The sequence below is a fragment of the Pongo abelii genome, chromosome 1 (genome assembly GCF_028885655.2).
Source record: "Pongo abelii isolate AG06213 chromosome 1, NHGRI_mPonAbe1-v2.0_pri, whole genome shotgun sequence".
Classification (NCBI taxonomy): domain Eukaryota; kingdom Metazoa; phylum Chordata; class Mammalia; order Primates; family Hominidae; genus Pongo; species Pongo abelii.
Genome location: NC_071985.2, coordinates 178,679,226 through 178,695,389, shown reverse-complemented (window position 1 = coordinate 178,695,389; position 16,164 = coordinate 178,679,226). Strand labels below are relative to the sequence as shown.

General features: G+C 48.7%; 2 protein-coding genes across 4 annotated transcripts in view; both read left to right on the top strand.

The window, feature by feature from the left end:
* The window catches only part of ACOT11 (acyl-CoA thioesterase 11), a 169,048-nt gene that overhangs the window by 68,613 nt on the left and 84,271 nt on the right, over positions 1-16,164 (top strand). Inside the window, 1 exon segment of one of the 3 annotated variants that reach the window (NM_001133732.1) lies at positions 14,806-14,920. The exons of the other annotated variants lie outside the window; for them this stretch is intronic. Coding sequence (NP_001127204.1) covers positions 14,888-14,920 — 33 coding nt within the window. The 5' untranslated portion in view covers positions 14,806-14,887. 3 annotated transcript variants of the gene reach the window in all.
* LOC100432131 (heterogeneous nuclear ribonucleoprotein A1-like) lies at positions 3,521-4,354 on the top strand. Its single transcript, XM_024248064.2, has one exon. The coding sequence runs from the start codon at positions 3,521-3,523 to the stop codon at positions 4,352-4,354; it is 834 nt and encodes a 277-aa protein (XP_024103832.2).

The window sequence follows — 16,164 nt, the reverse complement described above, 5'->3', positions numbered from 1 at the left end:
GTGGGTGCCACCACGCCTGGCTATTTTTTTGATTTTTTTGTACAGACAAGGTTTTGCCATGTTGCTCAGGCTGGTCTCAAACTTGTAGGCTCAAGCATAGTGAGCTGGTTAGTGGCAGAACTGGATTCAAACACAAGTCTTTTGACTTTCAGTCTAGGGCTCGACTCGCTTGCTCCACAAGCTACTCAATAAACATTTATTGAGCACATGCTTTGGTCTGGATATGGTGCCAGGTGCTAGGGCCAAGATGAATAAGTCCTCTTGTACTGTTCATAGATTGCACACAGTCTAGAGCCTATTTGTTTTTTTTTTTGTTTGTTTTTTTGTTTTTTTTGGAGACGGAGTCTGGCTCAGTCACCCAGGCTGGAGTGCGGTGGTGCAATCTCGGCTCACTGCAAGTTCCGCCTCCCAGGTTCTTGCCATTCTCCTGCCTCAGCCTCCCGAGTAGCTGGGACTACAGTCGCCGGCCACCATGCCCAGCTAATTTTTTGTATTTTTAGTAGAGACTGGGTTTCACCGTGTTAGCCAGGATGGTCTCGATCTCCTGTGATCACTGCGCCTGGCCCTATTTTTTTTTTTAATTGACACATAAAAATCATATGTGGCCTGGCGTGGTGGCTCACGCCTGTAATCCCAGCACTTTAGGAGGCCAAGGCAGGCGGATCATGAGGTCAGGAGATTGAGACTATCCTGGCCAACATGGTGAAACCCCGTCCCTACTAAAAATACAAAAATTAGCTGGGCGTGGTTGCATGTGCCTGTAATCCCAGCTACTCGGGGGGCTGAGGCAGGAGAATCGCTTGATCCAGGGAGTCGGAGGTTGCAGTGAGCCAAGATTGTGCCACTGCACTCCAGCTTGGCAACAGAGCAAGACTCCATCTCAAAAAAAAAAAAAAATGATATGTATTTATGGTATACTACATGATATTTTGAAATATATATACATTGTGGAATGGCCAAATCAAGCTAATTAACATACATATTACCTCACATATTTATGTATTTGTACTGAGAACATGTGTTATTGGTATTTTGATAGGGATTGCATTGAATCTGTAGATTGCTTTGAGTAGTATGGACACTTTAATAATATTAATTCTTCCAGTTCATGAACATGGGATATCTTTCAATTTATTTGTGTCTTCTTCAATTTCTTTCATCAATGTTTTTAGAGTTTTCAGTGTATAGCTCTTTCACCTCATCAGTTAAATTTATTCTTAAAATAAAATAACACAGTTCTAAATAACGCATGGGTCAAGAAGTCATAAGAAAGATAAGAAATTGTTTCAACCTGAGTGAAAACACCATGTTGGCCAGATGCAGTGGCTCACACATGTAATCCCTGTACTTTGGAAGGCCAAGGTAGGCAGACCACTTAAGCTCAGGAGTTCGAGACCAGCCTGGGCAACATGGCAAAACCCCGTATCTACAAAAAATACAAAAATTACCTGGGCCTGGTGGCATACCTCTGAAGTCCCAACTACTCAGGAGGCTGAGGTGGATCACTTGAGCCTGGGAGGTGGAGGTTGCAGTGAGCCACGATTGCACCACTGCACTCCAGCCTGGCAACAGAGCCAACCCTGTAAAAAAAAGAAGAAGAAGAAGAAAAAAGTTAACTCCTTTGGAATTTAGCTAAGGCACTGTTTGAGGAAATTATATAGCATTAAACACTTAAATTAGAAAAAAGGAAAGGTCTCTTATAAATTACCTAAGCTTCCATCTTTACAAAACCAGAAAGTGGCAGAAGAGTGGATATAATAAAGATAAATGTAGAAATTAATAAACATCAGACAAAAAGGCAATAGGAAAAATCAATGAAACAAAAATTTGGTACTTTGAGAAGACTAATGAAATTGAGCAACTGGCTGATTAGGAAAAAGAAAGAAGACATAAATTATCAATCTCAGAAATGATAGATTTCTACAGATTTGATGGACATTAACTAGGTAATAAGGAAATATTGTGAATAACTTTATGCCAATAAATTTGAAATTTTTGATGAAGTAGAGAAAGATACAAAGCACCAAAGCTCATTCAAGAAGAAATAGGTCACTTATATAGCTCTATATCTATAAGAAATTGAATGTGTAGTATAAAAATTTCCCACGAGACTGGGCGTGGTGGCTCACGCCTGTAATCCTAGCACTTTGGGAGGCCGAGGAGGGTAGATGGCGAGGTCGAGATTGAGACCATCCTGGCCAACATGGTGAAACCCTGTCTCTACTAAAAATACAAAAATTAGCTGGGTGTGGTGGTGCGTGCTTGTAATCCTAGCTACTTGGGAGGCTGAGGCAGGAGAATCGCTTGAACCTGGGAGGCGGAGGTTGCAGTGAGCCAAGATCACGCTACCGCACTCCAGCCTGGTGAAAGAGCGAGACTCCGTCTCAAACAAACAAAAGTTTCCCATGAAGATTACGTCACATAATGATGACTTTGCTGGTGAATTTTATCAAACATTTAAGGAATAAATAATAGCAATTCACAAACTCATTTGGGATACTGAAAAGAAGGGAACACTTCCCAACTCATTCTATGAGGTTAGCATTACCCCGATATTACAACCAGATAAAAATATTACAAAGAAAGAAATCTGCAGAACAATATCCATAATTAAATAGATGCAAAAAATTTTAACAAATCAACACGACTAATATATAAAAAGTAAGATACATCATTACAAAATACATAATCTCGAGTGAAAGATTAGTTTAATATTTGAAAATTATTCAGTGTAATTTACTATGTTAATTTACTAAAAAGGATAAACCACGTGATCATCTCAATAGATGCAGGAAAGCATTTGGTGAAATCCAACATCTATTCATGACAAAAACTTGCAGCAAACTAGGAATAGAAGGAAGGGAACTTCTGCAACCTGATAAAGCGCATCTACAAAAAAACCTATCTCTAATGTTATGCTTAATTATGAAAGAGTGAGTGCCTTTCTCCCTTAGATCAGGAACAATGCAAAGATGTCCTGTTTTTCCCACTTCTGTTCAATGTCATGCTGGAGTGTGTAATCATACTATGGAATCGTGATAATGAAATCCAGAATAAAGAAGATTTTATCCAGAATAAAGAAGAAGGGAGTTAATCTCTACACAATAAATAAAATATTCCTATTGGGAGAAATCTAAAAATAAATAAATGAATAAAAATAAAGACATACAGATTGGAAATGAAGAGGTAAAACTGTATTTGCAGACAACATGGTCATCTATAAAGAAAATTCTAAGGAATCTACAAAATACTGCTAAAAGTATGTGAGTTTAGTAAGTTTCAAGACACATACACAACATACCAAAATCAATTGTATTTCTACATGCTTACAACCTTCTGCTTGAAATTGAAATGTTAAAAGTACATTTATGATAGTATTAATGTGGGAAATACTTAGTGACAAATTTGCCAGAAGATACGCAAGACCTGGATCATTAAAGTCTCTCTTCCCCCTGCCATCATGTCTAAGTCAGAGTCTCCTAAAGAGCCCTAACAGCTGCAGAAACTCCTGACTGGAGGGATGAGCATTGAAGTAACCGATGAGAGCTTGAGGAGCCATTTTGAGCAATGGGGAATGCTCACGGACTGTGTGGTCCTGAGAGATCCAAACACCAAGTGCTCCGGGGGCTTTGGGTTTGTCACATATGCCACTGTGGAGGAGGTGGATGCAGCCACAAATGCAAGGCCACACAAGGTGGATGGAAGAGTTGTGGAAACAAAGAGAGCTGTCTCAAGAGAAGATTTCCAAAGACCAGGTGCCCATTTAACTGTGAAAAAGGTATTTGTTGGTGGCATTAAAGAAGACACTGAAGAACATCACCTAACAGATTACTTTCAACAGTTTGGAAAAATGGAAGTGATTGAAATCATGACTGGCCACGGCAGTGGCAAGAAAAGAGACTTTGCCTTTGTAACCTTTGACGACCATGGCTCCGTGGATAAGACTGTCATTCAGAAATACCATATTGTGAATGGCCACAACTGTGAAGTTAGGAAAGCCCTGTCAAAGCAAGAGATGGCTAGTGCTTCACCCAGCCAAAGAGGTCGAAGAGGTTCTGAAAATTTTGGTGGTGGTTGTAGAGGTGGTTTTGGTGGGAATGACAACTTTGGTCGTGGAGGAAACTTTAGTGGTCATGGTGGCTTTGGTGACAGCCAGGGTGGTGGTGGATATGGTGGCAGTGGGGATGGCTATAATGGATTTGGTAATGATGGAAGCAATTTTGGAAGTGGTGGGACCTACAGTGATTTTGGCAATTACAGCAATCAGTCTTCATATTTTGGACCCAAGAAGGGAGGAAACTTTGGAGGCAGAAGCTCTGGCCCCTATGGTGGTGGGGGCCAATACTTTGCCTAACCACAAAACCAAGGTGGCTATGACAGTTCCAGTAGCAATAGTAGCTATGCCAGTGGCAGAAGATTTTAACTACTGACAGGAAAGAAAGCTTAGCAGGAGAGGAGAGCCAGGGAAGGGACAGGGAAGCTACGGGTTACAACAGATTTGTGAACTCAGCCTAGCAGGGCCTAGCTGCTACAAAGAAGACATGGTTTAGACCATACTTATGTGTATGGGTGAAAAACTTGAGGACTGTATTTGTCACTAATTGTGTTAACAGGTTATTTTAGTTCCTGTTCTGTGGAAGGTGTAAAGCATTCCAACAAAGGGTTTTAACGCAGATTTTTTTTTTGTACCCATGCTGTTGACTGCTAAATGTAATAGTCTGATTAGGATGCTGAATAAATGCATCTTAAAAAAAAGATACGCAAGACCTGTAGCTTGAAAGTACAATACACTGCCGAGAGAAATTAAAGAAAATCTAAATAGATAGGGAGATATACCATGTTCACGAATCAAAATTATTAATCTCAGTTCTCTCCAAATTAACCTATAGATTCGACATAATCCCAACCAAAATCCAAGCAGGCTTTTAAAAAAGAAATGGATAAGCTGATTCTAAAATTTAAGTAAAATGCGAAGTACTCAAAATAGTCAAAACAACTTTGAAAAAGAAAAACAAAGTTGGAGGACCTACACTACTTGATTTCAAGATGGTACAGTAATTGGGGAAAGGTAGTATTGGCTTAAACATAGACATATAGGGCCAGGCGAGGTGGCTCACTCCTGTAATCCCAACAGTTTGGGAGGCTGAGGCAGGTGGATCACCTGAGGTCGGGAGTTTGAGACCAGCCTGGCCAACATAGCAAAACCCTGTCACTACTAAAAATACAAAAAAATTAGCCAGGTGTGGTGGTGCACACCTGAAGTCCCAGCTACGTGGGAGGCTGAGGCACCAGGATTGCTTGAACCCAGGAGGCAGAGATTGCAGTGAGCTGAGACTGCACCACTGCATGCCAGCCTGGGTGACAGAGCAAGACTCCATCTCAAAACAAAACAAAACAAAACAATAGACATGTAGATTAACAGAACCAAAGTACAGAGTCCAAAAACAGACCCAAGCAATTGAGTCTATTACTCAAGACTTTAGCTCCTGTGCTTAAGCGGTCCTTGTGCCTCAGTCTCCTGAGTAGCTGGGACTACATGCCACTATTAGGCACTTATTTAAGACAAATAAAAGTACATGTCAGCTGGATGCGGTGGCTCATGCCTGTAATCCCAGCACTTTGGGAGGCTGAGGCAGGCAGATCACCTGAGGTCGGGAGTTCGAGACCAGCCTGACCAACATGGAGAAACCCCATCTCTACGAAAAATACAAAATTAGCCAGGTGTGGTGGTGCATACCTGTAATCCCAGCTACTTGGGAGGCTGAGGTGGGAGAAGCACTTGAACCTGGGAGGCGGAGGTTGCGGTGAGCCAAGATCATGCCACTGCACCCCAGCCTGGGTCACAAGAGTGAAACTCCATCTCAAAAAAAAAAAAAGTACATGTCTACACACAGATTTGAACACAAATGCTCATACCAGCTTTATTTGTATGATAGCCAGTAACTAGAAACAACCAAAAATCCATCATCAATAGGTGAATGGATAAGCCAATTCTGTTATATTCATACCATGGCATTCTGCTCAGCAATAATAAAAAAGAACAAATTATTGATATATGCAACAAAACATATGAATTGCAAAATAATTATGCTGAGTGAACAAAGGCAGAGAAAAATAATACCTACTGTATGATTCCATTTATATAGAATTTTAGAAAATGAAAACTAATCTAGGGACAGAAGGCAGATTATTATTTGCTTGGGGATGTGGGGAAGTGGGCAGTGTAGGGCCATGAGGAAACTTTGGGGGTGATGAATATGTTCATTACCTTGACATGATGATGAATGAGATGATGGAGATATATACATATATACATATACACACACACACACACACACACACATATATGTAATTTATATGCATATGTATATATTATGTATGTATATCAAAACTCATCAAATGGCACACTTTAAATATGTGCAGTTGTTTATTAACTATATCTCAATAAAGCTATTAAAAACAAAACAGGCCCGGAGCGGTGGCTCATGCCTGTAATCCCAGCACTTTGGAAGGCTGAGGTGGGTGGATCATGAGGGCAGGAGATTGAGACCATCCTGGCCATCATGGTGAAACCCTGTCTCTACTAAAAATACAAAAATTAGCCGGGCATGGTGGTGTGCACCTGTAGTCCCAGCTTCTCAGGAGGCTGAGGCAGGAGAATTGCTTGAACCCGGGAGGCAGAGGTTGCAGTGAGCTGAGATTGTGCCACTGCACTCCAGCCTGGGCACAGAGCGATACTATATTTCAAAAAAAAAAAAAAAAGAAAAAAAAAAAGAAAGAAAAAGAAAAGGAAAGAGATTGGCTAAATAAATTGAAGTAAATCCACATAAAGAAATACTGTAAAGAAATGCTGTGTAGCAATAAAAATCACGGAAAGGCTCAGCACGATGGTTCATGCCCGTAATCCCAGCACTTTAGGAGGCTGAAAAGGAAGGATCACTTGAGGCCAGCAGTTCAAGTCCAGCCTGGACAGATGGGTAGATCCCATCTCTACGATTAAAAAAAAAAAAAAAGAAAGAAAATCATGAAAAGATAATTGTTTAATATTTGATAATTAAGAGAAAAAGCAGATTACAAAACAGTATATCCAATATGGTTAATCTGAGTATTTTCAGGATTCACCACTTGATTAGAGTGGCACATTAAAATTAAACCATGGTTTACACAGACCAGATTCATCATGCCAGGGTGGGAATTCCCCTTCTCAGCACAGTCCACCTGCCCCATATGTTACTAGGTGTTCCCACATGTGCCTCACTTGCACTTGGAAAGTGATCTAAGATGTCCTTTTGTAGTAGGATGAGCTGCAGACAAAACTCCTTAGACACTGGATTAAAGAAGGAAGAGGTTTTTATTCGGCTGGGAGCATCGGCACTTTGCTGTTGCTGACACCTGGGGCCTCTGCTGAGCTGAGGCTCCAACACTGATGTGGACAGCTGAGCAAGAGATGGCTGGAGTGGCCATCCAGGCTGCTGCCAAAGCCCCACACACGGGGTGGTCATCATTCTGCCATGACATTGAACCCTTACCGTGCTCTCAGAGGATGGTGGAAGCAAGTGACAAAGGCAAGGCCCCCGTTTTTGTTACACCGAGAGGCCCTCCACAGGAGGGCTGCTTGGGCCCCAGGTGGCCAAGCTCAGCACAGCTGTTATCTTTGTACATAAATTGCCCTTTTCTCCCCAGAGTTGTGGGGGCAGGATGAGTTCAGGTGCCAGCCTCTGTGGGTGCCTGGAATGCCTAGCCCCCTCCAAGTCCCTGGTTCTGGTGTGTGGAATGCACTCCATCTGTCAAGTGCCTCCTCCTCCGGGGATTCACTTCCTTCTTACAAGGGACAACCACTGTGTTTTGTCAGGCCCCTTCTAAGTTTGCCAGCTGAGCCTAGATCCCAAACATGACACTGATGGATGTTTTTCTTTTTCTTTTTTTCTTTTTTTTGAGACAGTTTCGCTCTTGTCGCCCAGGCTAGAGTGCAGTGGCGCAATCTCAGCTTACTGCAAGCTCCGCCTTCCGGGTTCAAGCAATTCTCCTGCCTCAGCCTCCCAAGTAGCTGGGATTACAGGCGCCCGCCACCACGCCCAGCTAATTTTTTGTATGTTTAGTAGAGATGGGGTTTCACCATGTTGGCCAGGCTGGTCTCGAACTCCTGACCTCCGGTGATCCACCCGCCTAGGCCCCCCAAAGTGCTGGGATTACAGGCGTGAGCCACCGCGTCCGGCGACTCTTCTGAGCCCGTGATCACACATTGTAGATTTCATATCATCTCTTACATAACAATACATACAGGGGGTGGGGTGGGCTGGGGTGGGTAGGGAGTGGTACCACCATCTCTTACCAACCACGTCTGCATCTGCCGGCTCTAGTCTAGCTTCTCTCTGGGTAAAGACATCTTGGGTGGTATGCATTTGCTTTGTGCTGTGTAAAACTATCCACTTTTTTTTTTCTCTTTCTATCAATACCCATGAGGACAAGGACAGCGCATCCTGCTCAGAACCTCATCCCAGGACACAGTGCGTGGTCTGGCACATAGTAGGTGCTCAGTCAAGGTGTGAACGAATAGCAAATATCCCTTTGGAAGGCTGAGTGGCCGGCTCCGCATCGCAGAAGGCGGCTCAGGGGCGCTCCGCCTGTACCTTGCCTGGTGCGGCCGCCCGCGTTTCCGCCTGTGCCCAGCGCCCGGGGATTGACGCCTTGCGAGCGGGGAGCCTGGCGCCGGCGGGGCCCAGGCCTGTGTGATGTGCAGGCTGGGCAGCCCCGGGTGCCGCACCCGCGCCGGGGAGGGGCCGGGAGGGGCAGAGCCGTCCAGGAACTCTACAGCGCCGCCGCCTCCGCGCCTCCCTTCAGCCTGCCCGCGGCTTCCCGCCTCCGGCTGGGCTCGGGGACCTCGGAGGCCTGTTTCTGAGCCCCTCCCCGTGGACTCGCTCCCCCGACGCCCCCAGCGGGCTCCCCCGGCCTCGGCCCTGCAAGCCGCCGGGGCGGAGCCTCCCATCCTTTGGGTAAGAGCCCCTTCCCCGCCCCGCGCGGGGGAAGGGCCCAGTTTCCGGGGCTCCTCCTCTGCTCCAGCACGCTGCCTGGGGAGATCAGCCTGTACCCCAGCGCTGGCCTCCAGACAGCCAGGTGCTGCCTCGCACGGTCTTGCCTGCAGGCTGGGGCATGAAGCACCCTGGTATTTACGCTGGGATGGGTCTCTTACTAGGGTTGGGGCGGGCTGTGGTCACCCGGCCCGGCGCGCCGCAGAGGCTGGCTCCGGAGAGGACCTGGGGGCGCAAGACTCAGAGGCCAGAGGGTGCAGCCACTGCTGACTCATTTGGGGACGGGGCGGCTGGGAGGAGCGCTAGCCCCTGTTATGAGCAATTTGAGAGCCAGGGCCACATCTGGGTCCAGACGGCCAGCTGGGCCAGCGAGGGGATTCCAGTCCCCACAGGAGGAGGTGGTGCGAGAGGGAAAGGGAGGGCATATCTGAGGCCCCTAGGCAGGATGAGTTCAGGGCTGGGCCCCACAGCCTGCTCATCCATCCTGAATCTGGCCTCCGGGACTTGGCGTTCTCGCCCTCCGTCCCCACCAGGCTGTGTCTTCTTTCCTCTGGACACTTCTTTCCCCCTCCCCCGGTTTCTCACTGCTTTCCTTGCCCCAGCTTCTCCATAAAGAAATGTGGCTGTGAGAAGCGCCACGTTTTGAAGCCAGGTCACCTCCACTTCCTCTAGTGCTGGTATCACTAACCCCTTCCTCTGTCCTTCCTTCCTTTGTCCCTCTCCCCCGCATTTATCCCACAACTTCCTTTATTCTGTCATGCCATGCCTAAGGGGCCCCTAGGAGGGGCCAGGAGCAACTGGGAGTTTTTAGTTTGGAGAGCAGGAGGGAATGAGAACGTTCTTGTGTCCACTCGTTCATTTGAGCATGCATTTACACATGCGTTTACTTCCATTCACTCACTCATACATTCCTTCATTCTTTTGCAGTTAATTACTCATTCATTCATTTTCTGGACACTTACTGAGCATCTACTATGTTCAAGGCCCTGAGTGTTCATGGGGAGGGGCCAGGATACTCTGATGGGCCAGTCCCATCCCTGATGCCAGCTAGCTCAAGGTCAAAAAGGGGGAATTAGCACAAATCAGTCCAATTTATGAGAAAATGCACCGAGAAAGGGCTGTGAAGTGTGTGTGTTGTGTGTGTGTGTGTGTGTGTCTGTGTGTGTGCACAGGCGTTGGGGCACATAGGGGGAGAATGTAATTCCACTTAGGAGGGGCCAAGAAGGCTTCCTGGAGGCAGTGACATTTGAGCTGGCCTTGATGGCGGGCACGGTTTGGATGTAGACTTATTAAATGGGAATCAGGGTGGAGGGAACGGCAGAAACAAAGGACACACCAGGGGTGTGAGGGAGCAGTGGGCAGTTCTATTCATGGCATGAGGGGATCAGAAGAACGAAGTCTGGACAGGGAGGCCAGGGCTGAGTGGAGAACAGGAGAGAGGAGCAGCCTTGTTCTGAGCAGCCCAGAGCTACGGTCATGGCAAGACCCTTCTGGCTCTTGTGTGTGTGTGTGTGTGTGTGTGGAGCTGTAGTTTCTGGTAGAAGCTGTAGGAGTTCAGCTAGGACAGTACTGAAAGTGGAAGTTGGTGTAGATAGATGGTGTCAGAGGTCCCTCCTCTCCAGAGAGTCTGTGGTCCTGTCTGGAAAGGCCAAAGAGCCAGGAGAGGGAATTCCTGGGAGATTGGTTATTTTATTCACTCATTCATTTCTTCTTTTGCCCTTAAACCCACTCATTCATTCATTCTTCACTTAGTCACTAAACCCTTCCTCTGGGCAAGCCTTGTGCTGGGGACTCAGATGATTCAGAAGAGGTCCCTGCTCATGTGAGCTCCCAGTCTGGTGGGAGAGACAGACCTGTGCCTGACAGTGACAACCCAGAATCACTGTGGAATATAAATGGAGATAATTTCATTGTGTTTTGTCACTGAGTGGGGAGGCAGAGTTGAGACATGGACCAGACGAATTAATGCAGATGTTTGGCCTCCAGCCAGAAAGGCCTGATCCGTGGGGCCAGGTGAAGAAGATTGTAGTTTGGGAAAATGAGTGTTTGAAAGAGAAAATCCTCTGGGTTCACAGGTGTGAAGAGGCAGGCTTTCTCTAGATGCGAGACTCCCCAGAGGCCCACTTAGGGACTGGGCCTTTTGGCTGAGGGCACCACAAGCTCCCCTCACATTAGAGATGAACCTGCAGGATTTGGGAGCCCCTAGAGAATTTTCTGGCTGGTCAGCATAAGCTATAAGCAGGTTGTGGAGGGTGGTGGTTAAATTTGTGGGCTTCGGACTTAGATCAGGGTTCAAATCCCGATGTTCCCTTCCCAGTGATGTGACTTTGGACAAATGACTTAATACTCTTTGCCTCCATTTTTTCCTCTACAGGAAAATAATAATCATAGTATCTTCCTTTTAGGGTGAGGCCTAAAGGCAATAACATACACGATGTGCTTGCACAGTGCTGGGCATTGAAAAGGGCTATAATGATAGGATTATAATGACAGTGACTATGATGATGACAGTGACATACTGTCAAATGCTGCCTTTAAAATCTCTGGGCCTCGGCCGGGCGCAGTGGCTCATGCCTGTAATCCCAGCACTTTGGGAGGCCGAGGTGGGCAAATCACTGAGGTCAGGAGTTCAAGACCAGCCTGGCCAACATGGTGTAATCCCATCTCTGCTAAAAAATATTTAAAAAACAGGGCCGGGCGTGGTGGCTCTCGCCTGTAATCCCAGCACTTTGGGAGGCCGAGGTGGGCGGATCACGAGGTCAGGAGATCAAGACCATCCTGGCTAACACGGTGAAACCCCATCTTTACTAAAAATACAAAAATTAGCCGGGCGTGGTGGTGGGCGCCTGTGGTCCCAGCTACTCGGGAGGCTGAGGCAGGAGAATGGCGTGAACCCAGGAGGCGGAGCTTGCAGTGAGCCGAGATTGCGCCACTGCACTCCAGCCTGGGCAACAGAGCAAGACTCCATCTCAAAAAAAAAAAAAAAAAAAAATTAGCTGGGAGTGGTGGCGCGTGCCTGCAACCCCAGCTACTCAGGAGCCTGAGTCAGGAGGATCGCTTGAACCCAGGAGGTGGAGGTTGCAGTGAGCCGAAATTGCACCACTGCACCCAGCCTGGGTGACAGAGTGAGACTCTGTCACAAAAAAAAAAAAAAAAAAAAGAAGAACAAAAAATCTCTGGGCCTCATTGTCCCCGGGTGTAAAATGGGAGGGCTGACCCCAGCTCGCCAGTTCTCCAAGTGTGGTCCCTGGACCATTGGTATCCTTTGGGGTCTTGTTAGAAATACCAGTTCTTGGGTGCTACTTCAATTCTGTGGAATGAAAAACTGTGGGGACAGGGCCCAGCAATCTGTATTTTGACAAGCCCTCCAGGTGATTCTGGTGCAGGCTGGAGTTTGAGAACCGCAGACCTCTTCTTGATCCCCGTTCAGGGCTGTGATCCAGCCATGTGTGTTTCATGCCTCCTGCACACAGTGTCCAGGTCTGCAGGGTGGTGGGGAGGGGGCACAGAGATGGGTAACATGTGGTCCAAGCCCTCAGGGGGGCTCGTGGGTGAGTTGGAAAGGGGAGACAGACACCCATGGGAACATTCACTGGAGTAACGGACTGCACAGAGCTGTTGTGGCGACACAGGAGTGAGCTCTGTAATAGACAGCGCAGAGAGAAGAGGGACCTTTGTGGGTTGGAGGGGCCCCTGTTGAAAGATCTAGCTCTCTGCTGCTTGTTCCTAACAAACTAAGATTGATTCAGCCTTTCTGGAAGTCCTCTCATAAGTCTAACTGAAGCCTCTCTCATTTCATGCCTTGCTGTGTGGGGGGTGGACAGGGCTCTGGACTTGAGGTCAGGAGTGTGATTCTAGCCAACTTCCTCACTGTGTGTCTTTGGGAGCCTCACTTTCCTCCAGGCCTCAGTTTAGCCATCTGTAAGATGCGGGGGTGAGCCAAATCCAGTGAGTGTGGGACATTGCAGTTGTCTGGAGAGAGAGTAGGCTTGGGTGCCAGGAGGTCTCTGGGTTTTCATTCCTCCTTCTGCAGAGGGAGGATTCTGAAATTGCCCTGGCTGCCTGTCAAGTTAGCTTGGGGACCCATAAGATGAGCTATCCCCTCTTTGGGCTGGCTTCCTTACCATCCAGGGAAGTCTCATGACACCTGTCCTGTCCGCCTCACGTGGCTTTCCTCATGTCGAGCGTGCTCATCATTCTGTCATTCTCACAGGCTCCTTGATGCCTAAACCCCAATGTCTGGCATTCGAGCCCTCCATGACAGGTTCCCAGCTTTCCTGCAAGGCCATGCTCCTCACGGCCTGTGACTGCCTCCTGTTCTGCGCCTGTCAGGTCTTCCACCTCACCCCTCTTCTCAGCCTATCCAAGCCCATCCAGTCTTCAGGCTAGCTCTAGCACTATCTCCTCCAGGAAGTCTCCAGAATTGCCCCAATCCTCAGGGCCATCCATGGGCCATCTTGCAGTCTTTAAGGTCTGACTTTAATTTCTCATTTGTAGACACAGAACGGCTGACCATTAACAGGCTGTTTGAGGGCAAGGCCTGAGCTCATGGGGATGGACATTATTAGAGTCCTTGACTTGTGGAGCAGGGATGCCCAGAGAAAGGAGGGAACTTGCCCAGAGTCACATGGTACATTAGTGAAAGAAGGAGAACCCAGGCCTCTTAGGCAAGACAGGCCCGGAGGATGCATGATTAGATCTGTGGTGAGTGAGCGAGAGGCCCTGAGGATGGAAGGAAGGCTGTGGCCTCGGAATCCAGCTGGTCTGTCCCAGCTGGGCTGTGCTCTCACTGGCTGTGCCACCTGGGGCATGTCACGTACCCTTCCTAAGAAATCTTCCCAGTGGGGCTGGAGGAAGACCAGCCCGAGGCCTGTCACACGGCAGGTGCTTGGTTATTATGGGGTGCATGCTGTTATTTTCCATCTACTTGTCCATCCCAGCCCCCATGCCTGAATCCTTTCCCTGCCCCCCCACTTCCCTTAGCCACCAAGCACTCATTGTCCTGTCCTTAGTCCAACGTGAGTGTCAAGACCTCCTGATCAAGCCTGTGGGCAGAAGTCAGAGGGAGAAGGGAAAATCCGGGTGGTCTCTCAGTTGGTGGTGGCTAGAGAGAAACTGGAGTGGATGCCCCAAGGGGCTGAAGCCTGCGTGGCCATCGGGGTGGAATTTGGCAGGTGCCACTTTTAGAAAAGTCACACTGCCTATTTAAAGGAAGTGAGGGGTGTGTCCTGTCCCCAGCCAGCAACTGCTGGATGCCTGCAGCCTGGAGCTGAGGAGCTGGTGGGCAGCGCTCCCGGGGTGAAGAATCCTAGCAGGTGGGTCTCGTATCTCTCCAGGAGGTTGCTGGCAGCATCTTGGCCTCCTGCCACCTTCCAGCCTGACCCCTTGTGGACGGATGGAAGCCTCATGGCTGTTTTGCCCATCTGCTGGCTGGGATCAGGGACCTGAACCCCCACCAGCCCCCTTCCCTGGGAGTGATCACAGAGCCAAGAGACACTGTTGGCAGGATGATGGGCTCTGGGACTGGGGGAGCCTGGAGTTTGGCTGGGGCTGGGTGCTCAGTGGGCGGGCACAGGCCCCTTGACGTGGCTGTGGCCTAGCTGGCAGCCTCGTCCTTCCTCTCTGCTAGGCGGGCACTGGAGCTTTCTGTGCAGGGCTCCTAGGAGAAGGGGGGTAGAGGGCAATCTGAAGAGAGGCGGGACGCAGGGTGATAACAGCTGGCTCTGGTGGGCGGGCGGGATCTGGGGAGGAGGAGCAGGAGAGGCCCACAGGCTTCATTTGGAGTCGGTCCTGGCTGTTGCTCAGGTGACCAGCTTGTGTCTCTGGGAGGGCGCTGCTTTCCCCGGCCACCCGGCGCGATGATCCAGAATGTCGGAAATCACCTGCGACGGGTATGGAGGGTGGGCTGGGGCAGCGGGAGGGCTCTGGAGGCTGGGCACCCAGAAAGAGATTGACGTTTCCATTTTAACTCAGACGCTCTGCATCTCCTCACACTCTCCACGGGCCATTTTCTAGCTCTCTTTGGAAGGAGAAATCGCAGAGCCCCTGGGCTGGTTTATTATTGGCAGCAATCTCCAAGCAAGCCCCAGGGGCTGTCAGATCCCCCACGGGGTGGCTGTGTTGAGTGGAATCACCTTCAGCAAGTGTTGGCCTCTGGAATTCTATTCGGTGGGTATATGTTTCTCCCTGCAGAGTTCTGTGCATGTTTCTGGGGGATGTCTGAGCTCCATGGCCTTGCGGTGCTTCATGCTCAGAGCTCAGGACCCCAAAGCCACAGAGCTAATGGGAATGGCAGGGTGTGAGGTATGGGTGTGAGTATGTGTGGTGGGGTGAGGTCGGCGTTCTCGCGTAGCAGAACCTCTTTGGGAGAGCAAGCACAGGATCACATGAGGGCTGCGGAAAGCTGTCCTGCAAGGTGACCTTGAAGAGAACTTTTCCCTGCGCTTTGGAGCTGAGATTAGGTGCTGAGGCACACAGCAGACCCAAGTGCCCAGCAGCGCCTGGCAGTGGATGGAGTGTATGGAGATGGGCTCAGGACAGACTGGCAGAGGTTGTAATGGGTGTAGTGTGGCTGACCTCTGAGGATATTTTCAGGAAAAGCCTTTTTTTAAAGGGGCTGGAACAACTAAATGTTTTATCTATCCTCTCCCTCCCTCTGCACGGCCACTGCACAACTCAGCATCCTCACTGGGCCCTGTGCATCTTGTCTCCCCTGGCTCCCCGGTCCCATGTCAGCCCCTTTCAGTCCACTCTCCACACTGGAGGGATGCTTCTAAAAGGTAAATGTGCTGACTCCTCACCTGCTCAGACAGCTACCCGAGGATGATTTTCACATCCCTTACTTGAGACAAAGAGATGTTGGCACTCTGACCCCTGCCCACGCCTCCCTTTTTCTTCCACCATCCCCACCCTTCTGCTGTCTCTGCCTCAGCCATAGTGAGCTGCTCTCCGCGGCTTCGGTGTCCCACCTTTGTTCTCTCCTCCATGCTGTTGTACTTGCTATGTCTTCTGCCAGAGTTACCCCCAGCCTTCCTGCATCTCCCCAAGCTTGTCTCCCCGGCAAGTTCCTTCTGAGCCCTCAGATCTCAGCTCAGGTGCTGCCTCCTCTGGAAGTCCTTCTCAGATTTCTCATGAC